Raw genomic sequence first — 15725 nt, forward strand, 5'->3', positions numbered from 1 at the left:
CTTCCTTTCACCATCCAAGCTGATCTCTGGTGACATTGCTGGGAACACTGCTCTGGGGCGGGTCGAGCGACGCTATGCTCCTTGTGTAAATCATCACCGTCATCAGGGCTAACACTGCTTAAGGGCTTACGGTGTGTCACTGGGTGATTATGGCAGGAGAATCAGTCTGCAAGGAGACACACGTTCCTCTTGCTCCCCACCACTCCCATGTGCGCCCCCAGCCACAGGTGTATCCCAGGAAAAGACCCCCCACCACCCCAAGTCTGGAAGGCTGCTTCATCTCTGAACTGAGCTGCGAGGGAGACGTCGAGCCTTCCCTCCTGTCACTCCCACCAAACAAGCCCCTTGTCCTTTGGACACAACTTCCCCGGGGTAGCAATATCTCAGGCACGATGTCTGATTTCGCGACTGCCTTGGTTCCTTACCCAAGATGGGGAGTATTCACTTCTTAACAATTTGATTTAATTGGGTTTGGAGGACTTTTCGTGGTGCTAGAGATAAGTGTTTTCACTGCGTCTTTGCCCCAGGCCTGGCAGGTGAGCCTTGGGAACCGACCAAGGTACCTCCCGCAAGATAGACAGGAAGCCCCACTCGCTCTGTGCCCACCCCCCACTCCCTCCCTCCCGGGAGAGCACACCGCAGCACTGACCACAGGAGAGATGGAGCCTGCTGGGTAGTGCAGACAGCCAAGTGTAGACAAACCATCCAGGTCAACTCCCGGGCCAGTCTGCAGAGTGGCCACACGGTCCCACATGTGCTTCTCTCCATTTTCCACACCGGTTTTCATCCCCACCCCCACCCCAATGTTCTGGAACCTTCTTCCGTACCGATGGTCTGAAGTCAACAAATCAGTCCCCAACGTAACCCACGGTGAATACAAATTGTGCATAAGTACTTCCAGCCTCTCTCTGTATTATAGTTCATATTTTAAATGGACTAATTTAAAAAAAAAATTCAAATTCCTTCGAAAAGGCCAGTTTCTTTCACTACTATAGGCAAATCATTTTGCATTTTTCTAATGCATAAATGCACAACTTTTGTATTAAAGTGAAGTTGTCCATGGGCTACCTAAGATCATCTAAAATCCCGGCAGGATAGGGATCCCGTGCTGGCGTGAGGCCAGGGCACCCGGCACCCTTTCCGACGCTCCCTGCCCGCCCGCCCGCCCGCCCGCCCGCCCGCGGCCTCCTGGCTCCCCGTACCTGTCCGGTAGCCCGTGCTGTTGAGGTAGACGGCGAAGGTGCGGCTCTCATGCTGTGCCTGCCAGGAGGGCGAGGAGCAGTTCTCATTGTTGGTGTAGGTGTTGTGGTTGTGGACGTACTTCCCGGTGAGGATGGAGGAGCGTGAGGGGCAGCACATGGGCGTGGTCACGAAGGCGTTGATGAAGTGCGCCCCGCCCTGCTCCATGATGCGCCGCGTCTTGTTCATCACCTGCATGGAACCTGCAAGAAGGGAGCCAAGGTGAGGTGCGGCAGGCCAGCTCCTAACCCGTGCCCCAGGGGGCCACAAGACAACGGTGGTTCTCAACAGGGTGGCACCCCCATCCCTGGGGAGATGACGTTTTGGAAATCTCTGGGGACGTATGGGGGGGCACCACTGTCACGTGTGGGTGGGGGCCAGCAAGGAATACCTGTGCAAGAAATTTCCTGGGTCTGCAGTCCCACTGGGTGGTCACGGGGAGCGGGTAAATACCTGTTTGTAAATGATCCAAGCCTAGAGCGGAACTTTGTTTTACGTAGAAATAGAACATCTTTTTTGCAGGATATTAATGTGCAGTGTATTCCTCCCCACCTTTTTTTTTTTTGGAAAGCAACCACTATGTAAACCAAGGGAAGATTCTACTTTGTTTTGTTTGGAACTTTCCCAAGAATTGTTCACTTTTACTGGAATCCAGTCATGCCAGCTCACTGGCTCACCCTCTCCCTGCACACTCCTCGGCCGAAAGCTCTCTGCTCCTTTGTCCACATCGTCCTTCTACTTTGGAATCCACTTCCCACCTCTCTCCAGATTCAACCCACCAGCCACGGCACACCTCTTCTAGTGATCACTCTGTCTTCTGATTCCCTTGAGCTCTTATTATGCATGCAGCATGTGTTATTAGGGCTTAATTATATACCACCAGGTTTTGTGGCTTCATTCACGCCTTTTCTTGTTTCTCAATGAAGCTGTAGCAGTGAAAGTCACTTAAGAAGGAAAGGAAACTACCGTGTTCTAGAAGCCATACTGTGCACAGGTGCTTTCATGGTCACTGCCCTGCTGAGGGCCCCACGAGAGCAGACTACGTGCCTTGCTCCACGCTCAATCCTCAATGCCCCCATGGTGTGTGAAACACAGTAGGCACTTAGTAAATGTTTGCAGAATGGATGCGTAATACTACGGCTGGTATCTGAATATTTAGTAGGTTTAGAGAGATATTCAATGGAAATCATTTTCCTCTTCCTTTCTGTGGCCACCCTCAGTTGCTTTCCTTTTCCTTAAAGTTCTTAGGGTCTGCCGTGGCTTGTCCCCCCTTCCCCCACATGTCCACGTCATAACCCTCAGAACCTGGGAATGTGACCTTCCTTGGAAAAAGGGTCTCTGCTGATGTAGTTAAGGATCTTGGGGTGAGATTGTTCTGGATTACTTGGGTGGGCCCTAAATCCAATGACAGGTGTTTTGTAAGAGACAGAAGGGAGAAGACCCACAGACACGGAGGGGATGGTCACGTGAGGGCTGAGGCAGAGGTTGGAGAGAAGGGCCCCAGGAGCTGGAAGAGTAAGGGATTCTCCTCTAAAGCCTTTGGAGGAACCATAACCTTGTCAACACCTTAATTCTGGACTTCTGGCTTCTAGAACTATGAAAGAGTAAACCAATACAGAGCCTACCAGGCATTTGAAGTTTTTGCTGGAGAGCTGCCGATCCCAATCACCAACAGCCCCTTAGAGATGCAATGACGACTAATCAGACCCACCTCAACCCTCTGTCTCTACCAGCGAAGAGTGAAAAGGAGATTTATAGGGCTCTTTTTATCCCATCTTTCTGCCAAATAGGGACGGAAACAGAGTTAGAACTTCCCTGAGGCAAACACAGATCATATCTCCTCACTGTTTAAAACCGCTGGATAGCTTCCCATGGCACTCGGAAGAAAAACTGAATTCCTTACCATGGTCTAAGACTCTTCCAGACTTGCCCTTGATGCCAACCCACCTCCTGTGTTCCTTTGACCTCATCTCTCCCCTCCCTCTTTGCTCACCCGGCTACACCGGCCTCCTCATGGTTTCTCAAACACTCCAATCTCATCCCTGCCCCAGGATCTTTGCACTTGCTATTGCTTCTGCCTGGGACTCTTCCTGAGACTCTGCTTTGCTGGCTTGTCCCATTATTAGATCTCAACCCGAGGTCACCTCCTCAGCAAGGCCTGGCTGGCCTCTCCGTCTGAAGAAGCCTCCACTGTTTACTCCCTCTCACGCCAGTGTATGTTTCTTCTTGATATTTATCTCCTTCTGAAATGGTCTCATTTACTGCTTCATTTGTTTATGATCTACTTTCCCTGGACTGAGAGTTCTGGGTGACTCATGGCGCTGTCCACTCCCCGGCCAACGCCCCCCAGGGAATATGTAATCGGTGCTCTATAAAAACTCACTGAGTGATGGAAGGAAGGAAACACAGCAAAGCCTGCCCTTTCCAGCCCAGCACTTGAGGTGGTTTTATAAGGGACGTCCTCCCGGAACCAGGTGTGTTCCCTGAGCCTCTCGGCTAAGGCTGCCAGCAGTGGGCGGAGGAAAGAACCTTTCCTTTGTGTTATGAACGGAACAGGAATCATCAGGCCTCGGGACTGTGTGAACGTCTCTCCTCAAGGTCACACGCCCTTGCAAGAAGCCCCAGGGGACCCAGCTGTAACTGTAGGCAATTACAGGGTTTCTACCAGGTATGACACCTCCCCCTGGAGAGGACGGATGAGGTGGGCTTTCCGAAGCCTGCCTCGACCATCTGGTGCTCACGCGCTGGAGCCTGCAGAGGGAGCAGGGCATGGTCTCAGGGTCCGGCGGAGCCGTGGGATGCCACCGGCCTTGGGCCCCGCCTGGGGAAGTGGCAGGATTGCAGGCAGGCCTGCTCCCTGCCCATCAGTTCTTTCTACCTTGAATTCTTACCACAAACAGATACCAAGGTCATGCCGCTGAGGCCTGAAGCTTGAACACTAGCCACGTTCCCACCTCATGGCCTTTGCCTGAGCTGTGCTCTCTGCCTGGAGTACTCCCTCAGGTTATGGGGCAAACGTCAAATATCCGAGTGGCCTTCCCTGGCCCAGAATGGACACTGCTACTCTTGCTCCCGGCACCCACCATGCCCCTCCCCTCCCACTTCTCCCCACAGCAGCCCCCGCCCTCGGACACCACTTCTAGTTCACCTGTTTGCACGCTGCCCATTGCCCTTCCTGGCGCGGCCACCGGGGGGCAGGGATCTGGGCCTACTCTGTTCACTGTTATATTCCCCAGCCTAGAACAGTGCCTGGCACACAGCAGGTGCTCAGTAAATATCTGCTCAATTCACAAAACGTAGGATCTTCCTCTTTATGTTTCTATATTAACTCAAGGGCCCCGGCTGGTTTGTGTTCACGGTGCTTTTTGTGCAGTGGATTTGGAAAATCTGACTTGAAATAGCATTTGATGGACCCCGTGTTCTCCGGTTTGCCACACTCCCCATCGCGCCCTGTAGTCTTGCACCCATTTCTGCCTATTCGTGTTATCTGCCAGGTCCCTGAAGGCCTTGGTTTGGCAACCTTCTAATATAATTTCGTTGATGAGACAGGTCCAATCTCTTCCTGGGGCAGAGGGCAGTGTTATATGCCAATAATAATCATAATTATTAACAGTAGTGAGTCTGGTTGGCTGCATGCTTGCCGTATGCACCGTGCCGGGCATGTGTCAAGCATCATTTTACTTAATCCCCTCAACAGCCCTTTTGAGGATAGAGAGTTAAATGACTGGTCAGAGCCACAGAGCTTGGGAAGTGAGATGTGCGGACTCAAACCCAGGCCTGTCCGACAGGAATGGCGGGGGCTGGGTGTCATGTTCCAGAAACGTACGGTTCACACCATACAGAAGGTAGTGATAATACACCCAGGGAGTGCACAGAGCTCTCTATGCACTTGGTCAATTCTTAGCTTCAGTGAGGCTCAGAAGGGTCCTGGGCTGGATGTTGGGTCCCCTCATTATCATCCCAGAGGTGGCTTTAGCTGGTACGTCAGCCGTGGGAGCAGCACAGAATCACATCGCCAAATACTGGGGACGCCAGTAGTGGGAAAGTGACTCCCTTTACGACTGATAAGCTCCAGGAGAAAGTGTCAGCCAGTGCTGTCACATCCTTAACACCTACACGACTCCTGTTTCCATGGGGAGTGAGCCGGCCGCCTGCTCAGAGCTCAGTGGGCAGCATTGTTGGCTTACGTTTCGTCGAGTGGTTTTAGTGTCCTCTACTTGGGGCAAGTGATCCTGGCTTCTCTCAGTTAGGGTGGTGGACTCTTGTTCTTTGAAACAAAACAATTACAGCTGAGTAAAAGAGGTCAATACTAGTACAAGCAGCACATAGGTGAGAAAGTTCCGGAAAGGTGCGGGGCTGGCTGGCGTTTGGCACACACTGGCTTCGTACAACCTAGACCTGCGCTCACAGTGTGGTTACGTGGTTGTGCTCTAGACACGCCTTCAGTGCCACACACCCCTAAACTGAGCTCCTGTGGTCACCGGTCCCCTCCTGCCTCCTCCTCTTTCCTCCAGATACTTAGACAATAATCCTCTTGCCACTCCTTGGTCCCACCTCTCTGTTCCCACACCCAACACATCAGCAAGGCCTGTTGCCCCTCCTCCAAAGTATATCCACCACGCGGCCTTGTTGCCCCCTCCCTGGGCCCCTGGTCATCCTCCCTCCTCCGAATTAGGCCATCTGCTTCGCTTCCTGACCGGACGCTGACCATTTATTCTGCAAGGAGCGGGCAGAGAGCCTTCTCTCCTTAGCACCCTCTGCGGTTCCCACTCACCGCAGAGCAGAGTCCCTGGGGTCATCTGCGGGCCTTGCTGGGTCCAGACCCCCTCCCTGCCCACTCTCAGCAGTCACAGGGGCCTCGGCTCTGCCCTCAGACTTGCCAGGCCTGCTCCTACCTCCGAGCCTTTGCCTCTTCTGCTCCTTTTCCTTGGAATGCCTTTCCCGCAGCACCCCGATGGCCTGTGCTCTCACCCCCTTCTTGTCTCTACTCCCGACCCCTGACAGTTCAGATCCCTTCTTTGCTTTACGTTTCTGAGTCTGTGTTATCTCTAACGAACCATATGCTTTTACATATTTATCTTGCTTGTTGTCTGCCTGCAGCCCCATGTCAGCACCAGGAGGGCTGGGGTTACCTGCGCCTCCCAGCCCTGAGGCCCAGGGCAGTGCCTGGCACAGGGAAGGCGCTCCGTAAGTATTCCTCACAGGAACGCATCCAGGGCATTCTGGGCAGAACCAACTTTTTGCCCGCTCTTCCCACACTACGCGGAGAAAGGCCGGAGCAGCTGGTCATGAGAACTCGGCCTCTCTGGGTCTCCGGGGGCTGCAGAAAGCACAAAGCTGGCTCCCCACCTGGCCTGCCAGACCCTTCTCTGGGAAGCAGGGGGCCGCCACCTGGTGCGTAATTCACCTGCCGGCAGCAGGCCTGAATGATGCGCTGGCAAAAAGCGAACAGCCTGCAGAACCGTTTCGTATTTTTAACGGACTCAGATCGAGGGTCTCCAAGTGCTTACGTCTCCCTCCTCCTCATTTCCCGAGGAGCTGAGCCATGGTGGCCCGTCGTCGTCCCTGGGCCCGGCTGCTTGTGGCACTCACCCCTGCCCAAAGCAGCCGGGTGCGGGGGAGCGGCGTCAGTCCGCTGCCCGAGTACAATTTCCCAAGGCCCTGAAAGGACGGCGGGGTCTCTGCGAGAAGCGGCACTAGAAGCCAAGCGTCCCCGCGGGGACAGTAACCTGCCTTATTAAAACTGCCGCAGCGACGAGGCTCTATAAATCCACATCTGGGACGCCAAACCACAGCATCTAATCTGCTCGCCCAGCCCAGCCCTGACGCAGACGGACAGACAGCTCTGACGGGAGGGGAGAGCCTGGAAGATGTGGCCGCACAGAGAGAAAAGCCAGTTTTTCATATTTTAAATGACGCCAGGCCGGCCAACCCAAACCTGCTTTGTCCCACATAAAGCTGGGGACATGCAGACAAAACCAGGCCTGGTTTCCTTCCGTGATCCAATCTTCCGACCTTGCCGGGCCAGGGCTGAGGTCCCCCTGACACTTCTCCGTGACTCTCATGGTCCCCCTGCCCCCACGGGTGATGCCGCATAACCCCCCCACGACACTCCCCTGTCTGTCCCTTTCTGATGGCTTTTTGGAGCCTGCTCAGTATGCTGCCTGTGCTATTACTTATCATTATCTGATGTCTTTCCTTAAAGTGACTTTAAGCAATAAACTTTAGCCTCAACCTAGTAACTATGTGAAATTCTGTGTCTGATAGGCTCATTCAGATCTTTTTGGATGCACATCAGAATAAGTTTGTAAGTAGTCAAATCAAGGTTTGTTGAGCTGCCACATGAGAAACCTGTGCCTTACCAGTCCTAGAAAGGCATTTCGGGAAACACTGAATTAAAGTGCTTTTCTAAAGCTCTGGGTCAGCGCAACCACTATCTCTAGGGAACAGGCAGGTGCTGGGGACTTTCAAGATTCAAAACATGACCCAATTTTTGCCACTCGCAGGGCTTAGGCAGTTCCTAGCCACTTTCTGCCCCAGAGGCCTGTGTGAGCTGGGAGCAGATGCACCTCATGCCCCTCTAAGACAGACTCCTGCGCCCCCCCCCCAACCCGCGACGTGGGTGGCTCAGGAGGCACTGATTGTGATGGATAACTAAGGAAATGATGCCCCCTGATGTTTGTTTTCTTAAAGTTATAGGTCAACGATTAGAGTCTGTGATGTCATCCCTCCTTGGAAAAGCCGTGGCAGGGAGACGGGATGCAGGCAAGAAAGCAAGCCCTTTGGTAAACCCAGGGTCTTGACTTAAATCAGCATTTTCTTTTTTCTTTTTTTTTTTTTAAAGATTTTATTTTATTTATTTGAGAGAGAGAGAGAATGAAAGTGAGAGCACAAGAGTGGGGAGGGTCAGAGGGAGAAGCAGACTCCCCGCCGAGCAGGGAGCCCGATGCGCGTCTCGATCCCGGAACTCCGGGATCATGATCTGAGCCAAAGGAAGTCGCTTAACCAACTGAGCCACCCAGGCGCCCTAAATCAGCATTTTCTACCTGTCTCTCACCTGGACTGCTGAGGCAGACTCTTCAACTGGCTCCTGGCTTCCGTGCCCTTCCCTCGGCCCCTGCACTATGCTCTCCACTTGGTGGCCAGAGGGTTTCTCTTATAAAGCATGAAGCTACAGCATGATTTCCTCTGCTCGAGCTCTCGCACCAATGGTCAGAATAAAAGCCAAAGTTCCCAGTTTGGCCCAGGAGACCCCAGGTGACCTGGACACTGATTTTCCCCAGCTACAACTTGTGCCTCTGTCTCCCACTTCCCCTCTGCTCCGGCCGTGCTGACCTCCTCACCACTCCTGGAATGCACCAAGCATGCTCCTGCCTCAGGGCCTTTGTACCTGCTGCTCTTGCGCCTAGACATCCCCCCCTCCCCACCCCGGGCCCCCGTGTCATCCAACTCTACCAATACTACCACCTCAGGGAGGCTTTCCCTGGGCTGTGTTGACTAAGGTCTCTCCATCATCCCCTTCTTGCTCCTTGGGAAAATGTTCTTAGCCGATTTATAGACTGTAGATAATGGTTGTCTCTGAGATGAGCACTGTGAATGGTGGATGGGGAAGGCTTTGCTTTGAATTATATGAGTATTTTAAGGTAAGACTGTGTCACTCATATAATTTGAAATACCCAGGCGGCGTGGGAGGGAGAAGAGAACTGCCTGGAAACAGGCTAATCTATGAATACTCCATGATACGTGTTACATTTCCACCTGTGCCTTTCATTTGGAGAAAAGATAATCTAGCCTGGGGAATGTTCTGGCAGAGGCCTTTTGGCAAGGACCCCTCACATCTGTAGAGACCACAGGTAACTGACCACAGGTAACTCCGAATACTAAATAAGAGGCCCCAGTCAGAAGGCCACAGGCAGGACCTGCCCACAGAAGTGCTTAGTTACGCTTTTTTCAGTGTATCAAGAACACTACAGATTTTGGGCGCCTGGGTGGCTCAGATGGTTAAGCATCTGCCTTCGGCTCAGGTCATGATCCCAGAGTCCTGGGATCGAGTCCCGCATTGGGCTCCCTGCTCCTTGGGAGCCTGCTTCTCCCTCTGCCTCTCTCTCGCTCTCTCTCTCTGTGTCTCTCACGAATAAATAAATAAAATCTTTAAAAAAAAAAAAAAAAAAAGAACACTACAGATTTTTTAACGAGCTTTGTGGACTCTTGGCATTTTTGCTTTCACGGGCCCCTTCCTCTGTGAAAAATATTAAGAATTTCTCCTCATCCCAACTCTTTTCAGGTTCACAGACCCAATTCCAATGTGGGGCATTGCCTCCCAACCCCCAACACCACCAAACAGTTCTGGGAAATCGGTAGGGTGTCCAAGAGTTCAACTCATTTCGGACACTGTCTACCCGGAGTCAGCATCCGATTCCACAGGTTAAGGGCTCAAGTCCCACGAGCCTGCCCCCAACCCCCACCTCAGACACTCGTTGTCACCTGGGCTTCTGACCTATAGGCCACAGATTCGTGGTTCTAATGACCTCCTCCTTAGGTTCTTTAACTTGCTAGGGTGGCTCACGGTCCCAGGCTGTTTCCTCCTGTCCTGTGGGTTGAAAAGCAGGAGGTGAAGGGCCACCTGGCATGCGGACCGGCTGAGGGTGAAGGGGATGAGACCCGTGTCCTCTGCAGGTGCCACCCTTCTCTGAACGATTCTTTTTGTCACCCGTTTAGTTCTGTAGGTTAAACAGGTTCCAGTGCTAACTGTGTTTGCGGGTGTAATGCACACATGCACGCTTCTGTTCTGGATGGAACACGGGGCCCTCCCTCATCTGTAGACTCTGGGTATCGAAGAGCCTGAAGAACAAAGTGTCAGCTGTCTTATGAAACCACTGACTTTCTTCGGGCCTTCATTCCCTTCTGGAAAAATACAGCACGAGAATAGCTTTAGGTAAAAGGTTTCTTTTGACCGTGAGATTCAAGGACAATTCCAGAATGCTCTCTGTCACCTTATGTAGTATGCCTGGAAGGGCTCTAGAGGCACGTGGCCTGAGTTCGAATCCTGACTTTGCTACTTCTATTAACCCGGTACCTTGTGCGAATGATTTAACTCTCCCGTGTACCTCAGTGTCCTTGTCTGCCTCCTTCCCATGGGATGTTCCAAAATTTAACTGAGGAAAATACGTGCAAAGCCTTTAGTGCAGTACAAGGCATACCAAAAGCACTTAATACACGTTAGCTGTTACAAATTTTAGTTATTGTAGCTCCCAAGTACTATGTAACACAGAGTTCACAGAGTGCCTCGGGACAGAATCTGGCCTGTGTGTTTGATTTAGTTGTGCTTGAAAGGTGTTTAAAAAAATTAACTTGATTGCTAACTTTCTTTCTTTCTTTTTTTTTTTTTTTTTTTTTATAGGGAGATTTCACATCAATCCAGCTCTCTGGCTTTGCTTGAAAAAGACAGAGATCTGGCCTTGATGGGTCTAAAGGTGAGTGGACCTGAGTAGTAAGGGCTCAGTTTAGAAGGTCCACTCTGTTTCTTCATGGCTCCCCGCTTTCCACGTTTACAGGACCTGCCGGGCCTTAAAGACACTGAGTTTACAACCTGTAGCGATTTCTACTGCAGCTGAAGGGACCAGCTAAGTAAACCTTCAAAGTAACACTTACTATGACCCAGAGCCCCAGAGAGAGCAGGCTTTAAGAGGGGGAGGAGAGCTGTGGGTCTGGGTACGGGCTAGAACAGAATCTTGACCTGGGGCGGGGGCAGGGAGAGAGGGGGAAGGGCCGTCAGCTCAGGCCACAGGTGGCAAAGCACCTGTGTCCTGTGCTGTCCTCCTGCCACCGGTGACCGCCCGCCAGGCTGGCATTCCCATGGCAGCCCTTGTCGGGTCCTTGAGTGTCCCTGGAATGCCTGCAAGGTCACCGGGTCAGCTTGTGAGCCGCCTGCCCCCGGCAGACTCTTTAACAACCACGGGAGGCTGGGCCCTGGCCGTCCCATTGCCCGGAATAGCTCTGTGCCCACGGGGGGTCAGGGGGAGGGGGGGCGCGACAGGAAGGCCTGCGGCTGAGCCGCAGAAATGGAGGCCACACCTGGGCAGAGGGACTCCACTGTTTCCTGAACAATGACATTTGATTCCCCTCCTCGTGGCCAACTATTGCTGTGCCTTCGACTCGACCCGGAATAATTACATCGGATGCCCGGGACCTGCTGCTCAGACCACTTTTCCTCGCGATGGGGCAAAGGGTGGGGGGCGCTCCTGACTCTGGGATGTCACAAAATGCAATCAAATGCTGTTGCCGGTTTTAGCTCCAAGAAGCAAGGCTCAAAATGGGTTCCTCAACCCGGTCTCAATGAAGCAGGTGTCGAAGAGGCCGTGTCGGAATTCTATGAACGGACACTGGCCTATCAGAGAGAGCATGAAGTTAATTTTTCCTCCTCTGTCGTCTGCTAGCTCTGGCCGAGAAGCTTCTGGGAGAGAACTGTGATACAGCCCTTCTCAATGGAAGAGAGGTGGCCCAGAGGCCCTGGGAAAGGGCAGGTCGCAGCAATCACGGGTCACGGCCTCCCTGAGGAGCTCCACCCACATCCCATTCCTTGCCAGAGGCTATGTCTTCCATGAGGCAGGGCCTCCGGGGGTGTTTGGCCAACTTGTCCTCATGGGCTACACAGAGCCGGTCACCTAGCCACTGGCCTGGTGGTGATGTGTGCAAAGCGGCTGGATGTCTGTCCGGAGCCTGAAAACCTGTTCCTCCTCCCTCGGTGTCCCCGACCCTGTAAACAGCACCGCCATCTGCCCATCCGCTCGGCCAAAACCTCAGAGTGATCCTTGATTCTCCTTCCCTCCGCCTCGCAACCCAGCCACAAGCCCTGCCTGCTGACCCTCAAAACAGAACCGGCTCCATCCCCTTGCTCTCTCTGCAGGGCACCCACGGGCTCTTACCTGGAGCACCCACTGGTCTCCCTGATTCTGATTTCGTCCCCAGGCCACTACCCCTCTACCTGCAGCCAGACTGAGCCGCTGAACACATGAATCATGCATACTTGACCTGCTCAGAACAGCTCAGTGACTTTCCACAGGTTTTGGAAGAAAACCCAGACCTTCCCCCATCGTTCTCCCCCTCACTCGCCAAGGTCCCGCTGTCCCCCTCGAAGTTCCTGGCAAGCCCATTCCTGCTGCGGGGCTCTTGCGCTTACCCTGCTGCCTGGGATGGTCCCCCCTCCCCACGTTCCCATGTGACCGTCTCCTTCTCATGGGGCAAGCGTCACTAGTACCCTTCACACACCACCGCCCCCGCTCCCCCCAGAGGTGCTGCCCCTCACTGGACCCTTGCTCCTGACCTCTGGTGTGGGAGAGACCCCGGTTGTCCACCGATATATGTTTCCCCTGCCCAACAGGCCCTGATTTTAATCTTCGATGTACCTAGCTAGGAAATACATTTCCCAGACCGCCTTGGAGCCAAGCGTGCTAGTGGTCCTCCCTTTGGCCTTCTCGATCAAGTTCTCTGTCCAGTGATTCAGCCCAGTGAGCTGACCTAGATGTGCTGTATCCACAACTGTCTTTACCCTCTGGTTTTGGGCTGGATTTGGCTACTGGAGGGCCCTGGGAGATCACCAGAAGAGGAAACAGATGTTGGGGTATGCAATCCTCCATTTCTCTCCCTGTGGTATCAACAGAGGGGGACAGCTCCTGTGGGGTGGCCCTCTGTGTTCCAGTAACCATTTGCTCCCCTCATTCCCTTGGTCTTGGGATAGGAATGGCTCCAGTGTTACTAAGTAGATTTCCCCACACTTGCTTGCTTACACTTTGGCTAAATACAGTTAAACCCTCCTTGAATAATCCAAATTTGAGTGTGCCCCACATTTCTTGCTGAGATGGTGTGGCTAATTAAGTTCTGTCTGTGTTGTACGTGATGTCTGGAATGAGGTTCTTAAGGGGAGCTGACTTAACTTGAAGTCCATTCTTTTTACCCTTTTGCTTCCTCCTTCTGTGATGTCTGGAACGTGGCTGTGATAGCTGGAGCTCCAGCAGTCATTCTGAACCATGAGGTGACCTTAATAACAGAAGCCACACAAAGAGCATGGCAGAACAGAAAGGCAGAGGAGCTTGGGTACTTGGTAACCTTGAAGCCACCATGCCAGCCCTGGAATGCCAATTTCCAGATATTTTTATGTGAGTAAGAAGCAAAATTCTATCTTGTTTAAGCCACTGTTATTTTATATTTTCTTTTATATGCAGCCAAACCTAATCCCGATATAGTTAGCTTCCAGAATTTAAGTGATCTCCCAAGTGTTGCTAAATTGAAAAAAAAAAAAAAAAAGGCTTGCAGGAATGTGCTTGGCAAGTTGAACACCAGGGTGGGTCTAGATGAGCCTTTCTTCCTCCTGAGATAACCTGCAGCCACATGTTTTTGTAACTCTAGTGAGAAATGGCAGGAATGTCGGGAGTTGGTGTCTTAAGAGAGGCCAAGTTGGAAGTTACACTGATCTGGTGTCCGGAATCTGGGCACGCTCTCCTGGGCTTCCAGCCATTTGGGCCCTACGGATACCCAAGCCTGAAATTTAGAATTGATTTCTGGAGATCAGTCTGCAGTACAGGGTGTGGTTTCCTTGTGTTCACAGATGGAAAGTAGAAAACAAGTGCCTGGCCAGAAACCCTCCCCAGCCTTTCTCTCGAAAGCCTGCCTCTCCCACCAGGCAGCCCTCTGGGTTAGGGGCCTGCAGCTTTCAAGATCAGAGACCCCTCTGGGTCTTGGACCCAGTAAAGCACAAACAGGCACACAATCTACAGACACTTCTTGCCCCCTCCCTGGCCCTCTATCACTCCCAGCTCATCCAGGGCTGGGCCTCTTGCCTGAGCTTGCGACTCTCAGAGCTGACTGCCTTGGACAGCTCCTCCTGGTTTTTCCCAGCCTCTTCAACTTACCAGGTCCAGAAACTGAACTGAGCTCCTGACCAGAGCTCTCCCTTGCTCTGTCAGTAGAGAACCCCTCCTTGCAGTCAGGCCCAAACCTTGGAGTTATTCATGACTCTTCTCACCCACTCCACATCAGGTCCATCAGCCTATCTTATTAGCTCTACCTGATAACTAGGGGCAGCATCTTCCTCCCCCCACTCTGGTCGGAGCCACCATCATCTCGTGCTTGGACTCCTGCCGTAGACCCCTCCCTGGGCTCCCTGCTCTTACTACATCCCTCCAGTTTATTCTCCATATCATAGCCAGAGGAGTCATACTAACACATAAGTCAGATAATGTCCCTCCTCTGCTCAGTGTCCTCCCCTGGTGTGTGTAGCACTCAGAATACCAAAATCCTCCCTTTGGTTCAAAGACCCTGCATGATCTACCCTTCCACCATCAACCCATTGCCTCACAGACCTCGCCCTTGCTCACACTGCCCTGCTGTCCTGGCTTCTCTGCAGCTCCGTGAGCCTGGTGGGACTGCTTTCTGCCTCAGGGCCTTTGCACCCACTGTTCCTTCTGCCTGGAATCCTCTTCCTTCTTTGTCCAATGTCCCCATAAAATCATCACTCTCCCTTTCCCTCTCCTTACTGACTTCCCTTCCTTGTTTTATCTCCCTCACCTCTTTTCACTATCATAGGCACAATATACTTTATAAATCTTTTCTATTAACTCTTGCATGAGTATGTATGCTCCGTAAGAGTAGAGATTTTGCCTATTTCTTTTGCTGCTGGATCCCCTCTGGCACATGCCTGCTGGATGAATGAGTTTGTCCCATAAGCACCCTGCTTTGGGGAGAGCCCTGTGAGTGTGCCCTGAGCATCTCCTGGACTCAACTGCACACCTGGCACCTGCCTTCTTCTGGCACCAGTTCTTGAATTTTCCTTTAGGGAACACACCTACTCCTTCTCTGAGTCCTCCTGGCTCCTGGGCAGTTGGCCTCATTCCTGACTCCACGGATGTGCATGTGACCCAGGCCAGCCGATCCCTGTATTGCATCCCCCTGAATGGTTCATGGTTGACCAGCTGTCCCGGGGAGGACCAGCTCTAAGATACTTCATTTGGCGTCATTTATTGGTACGCATGGGAGAGAGACACTCTTTCTACAAGGATGGCTCACTGTACCATTAATGCAGGTCTGGTGAAAAGCTGGGTTGAGGGTGAAGCCACTTTGGAGGAGAGCTGAGAATAAGGAGATGGAGAGCCAGATGAGAGGCAGACAGAGCTCCTGGATCCAACCACATCTGAGGCTCAGAATACACTTGGACTTTTTATTTACTTGAGTCGAATAAACTCCTTTTTTGGTGTCTGGTCAGTCCAGTTTGAATTGGGTTTCTGTCACTCGTCACTGAGAGAATCCAGACTGACAGAAAGTGGTTGTGAAACATGGGTTTTTATATCCAATGGAACACTCGTTTCCATGGCATCTCCGTGGCCCCTCCAACATTGCCACTTGGTGGCCTTTTGTCAGCCACAATGGCATGACTCCGTTCCTACAGTCTTGGGGGGCACACCTGGAATCTGGCAATCTGAGGGGGTCTCAAA

The 15725-nt window shown here is 52.4% G+C and overlaps 1 protein-coding gene across 1 annotated transcript in view; it reads right to left on the reverse strand.

The window, feature by feature from the left end:
• SULF2 (sulfatase 2) overlaps window positions 1-15725 on the reverse strand; it is an 84449-nt gene that overhangs the window by 62307 nt on the left and 6417 nt on the right. The window contains exon 3 of the mRNA XM_035729033.1: window positions 1203-1442. Coding sequence (XP_035584926.1) covers window positions 1203-1442 — 240 coding nt within the window. The remainder of the gene's footprint in view (window positions 1-1202; window positions 1443-15725) is intronic.

Source organism: Zalophus californianus, chromosome 8 (assembly GCF_009762305.2).
Source record: "Zalophus californianus isolate mZalCal1 chromosome 8, mZalCal1.pri.v2, whole genome shotgun sequence".
In the NCBI taxonomy this organism is placed as follows: domain Eukaryota; kingdom Metazoa; phylum Chordata; class Mammalia; order Carnivora; family Otariidae; genus Zalophus; species Zalophus californianus.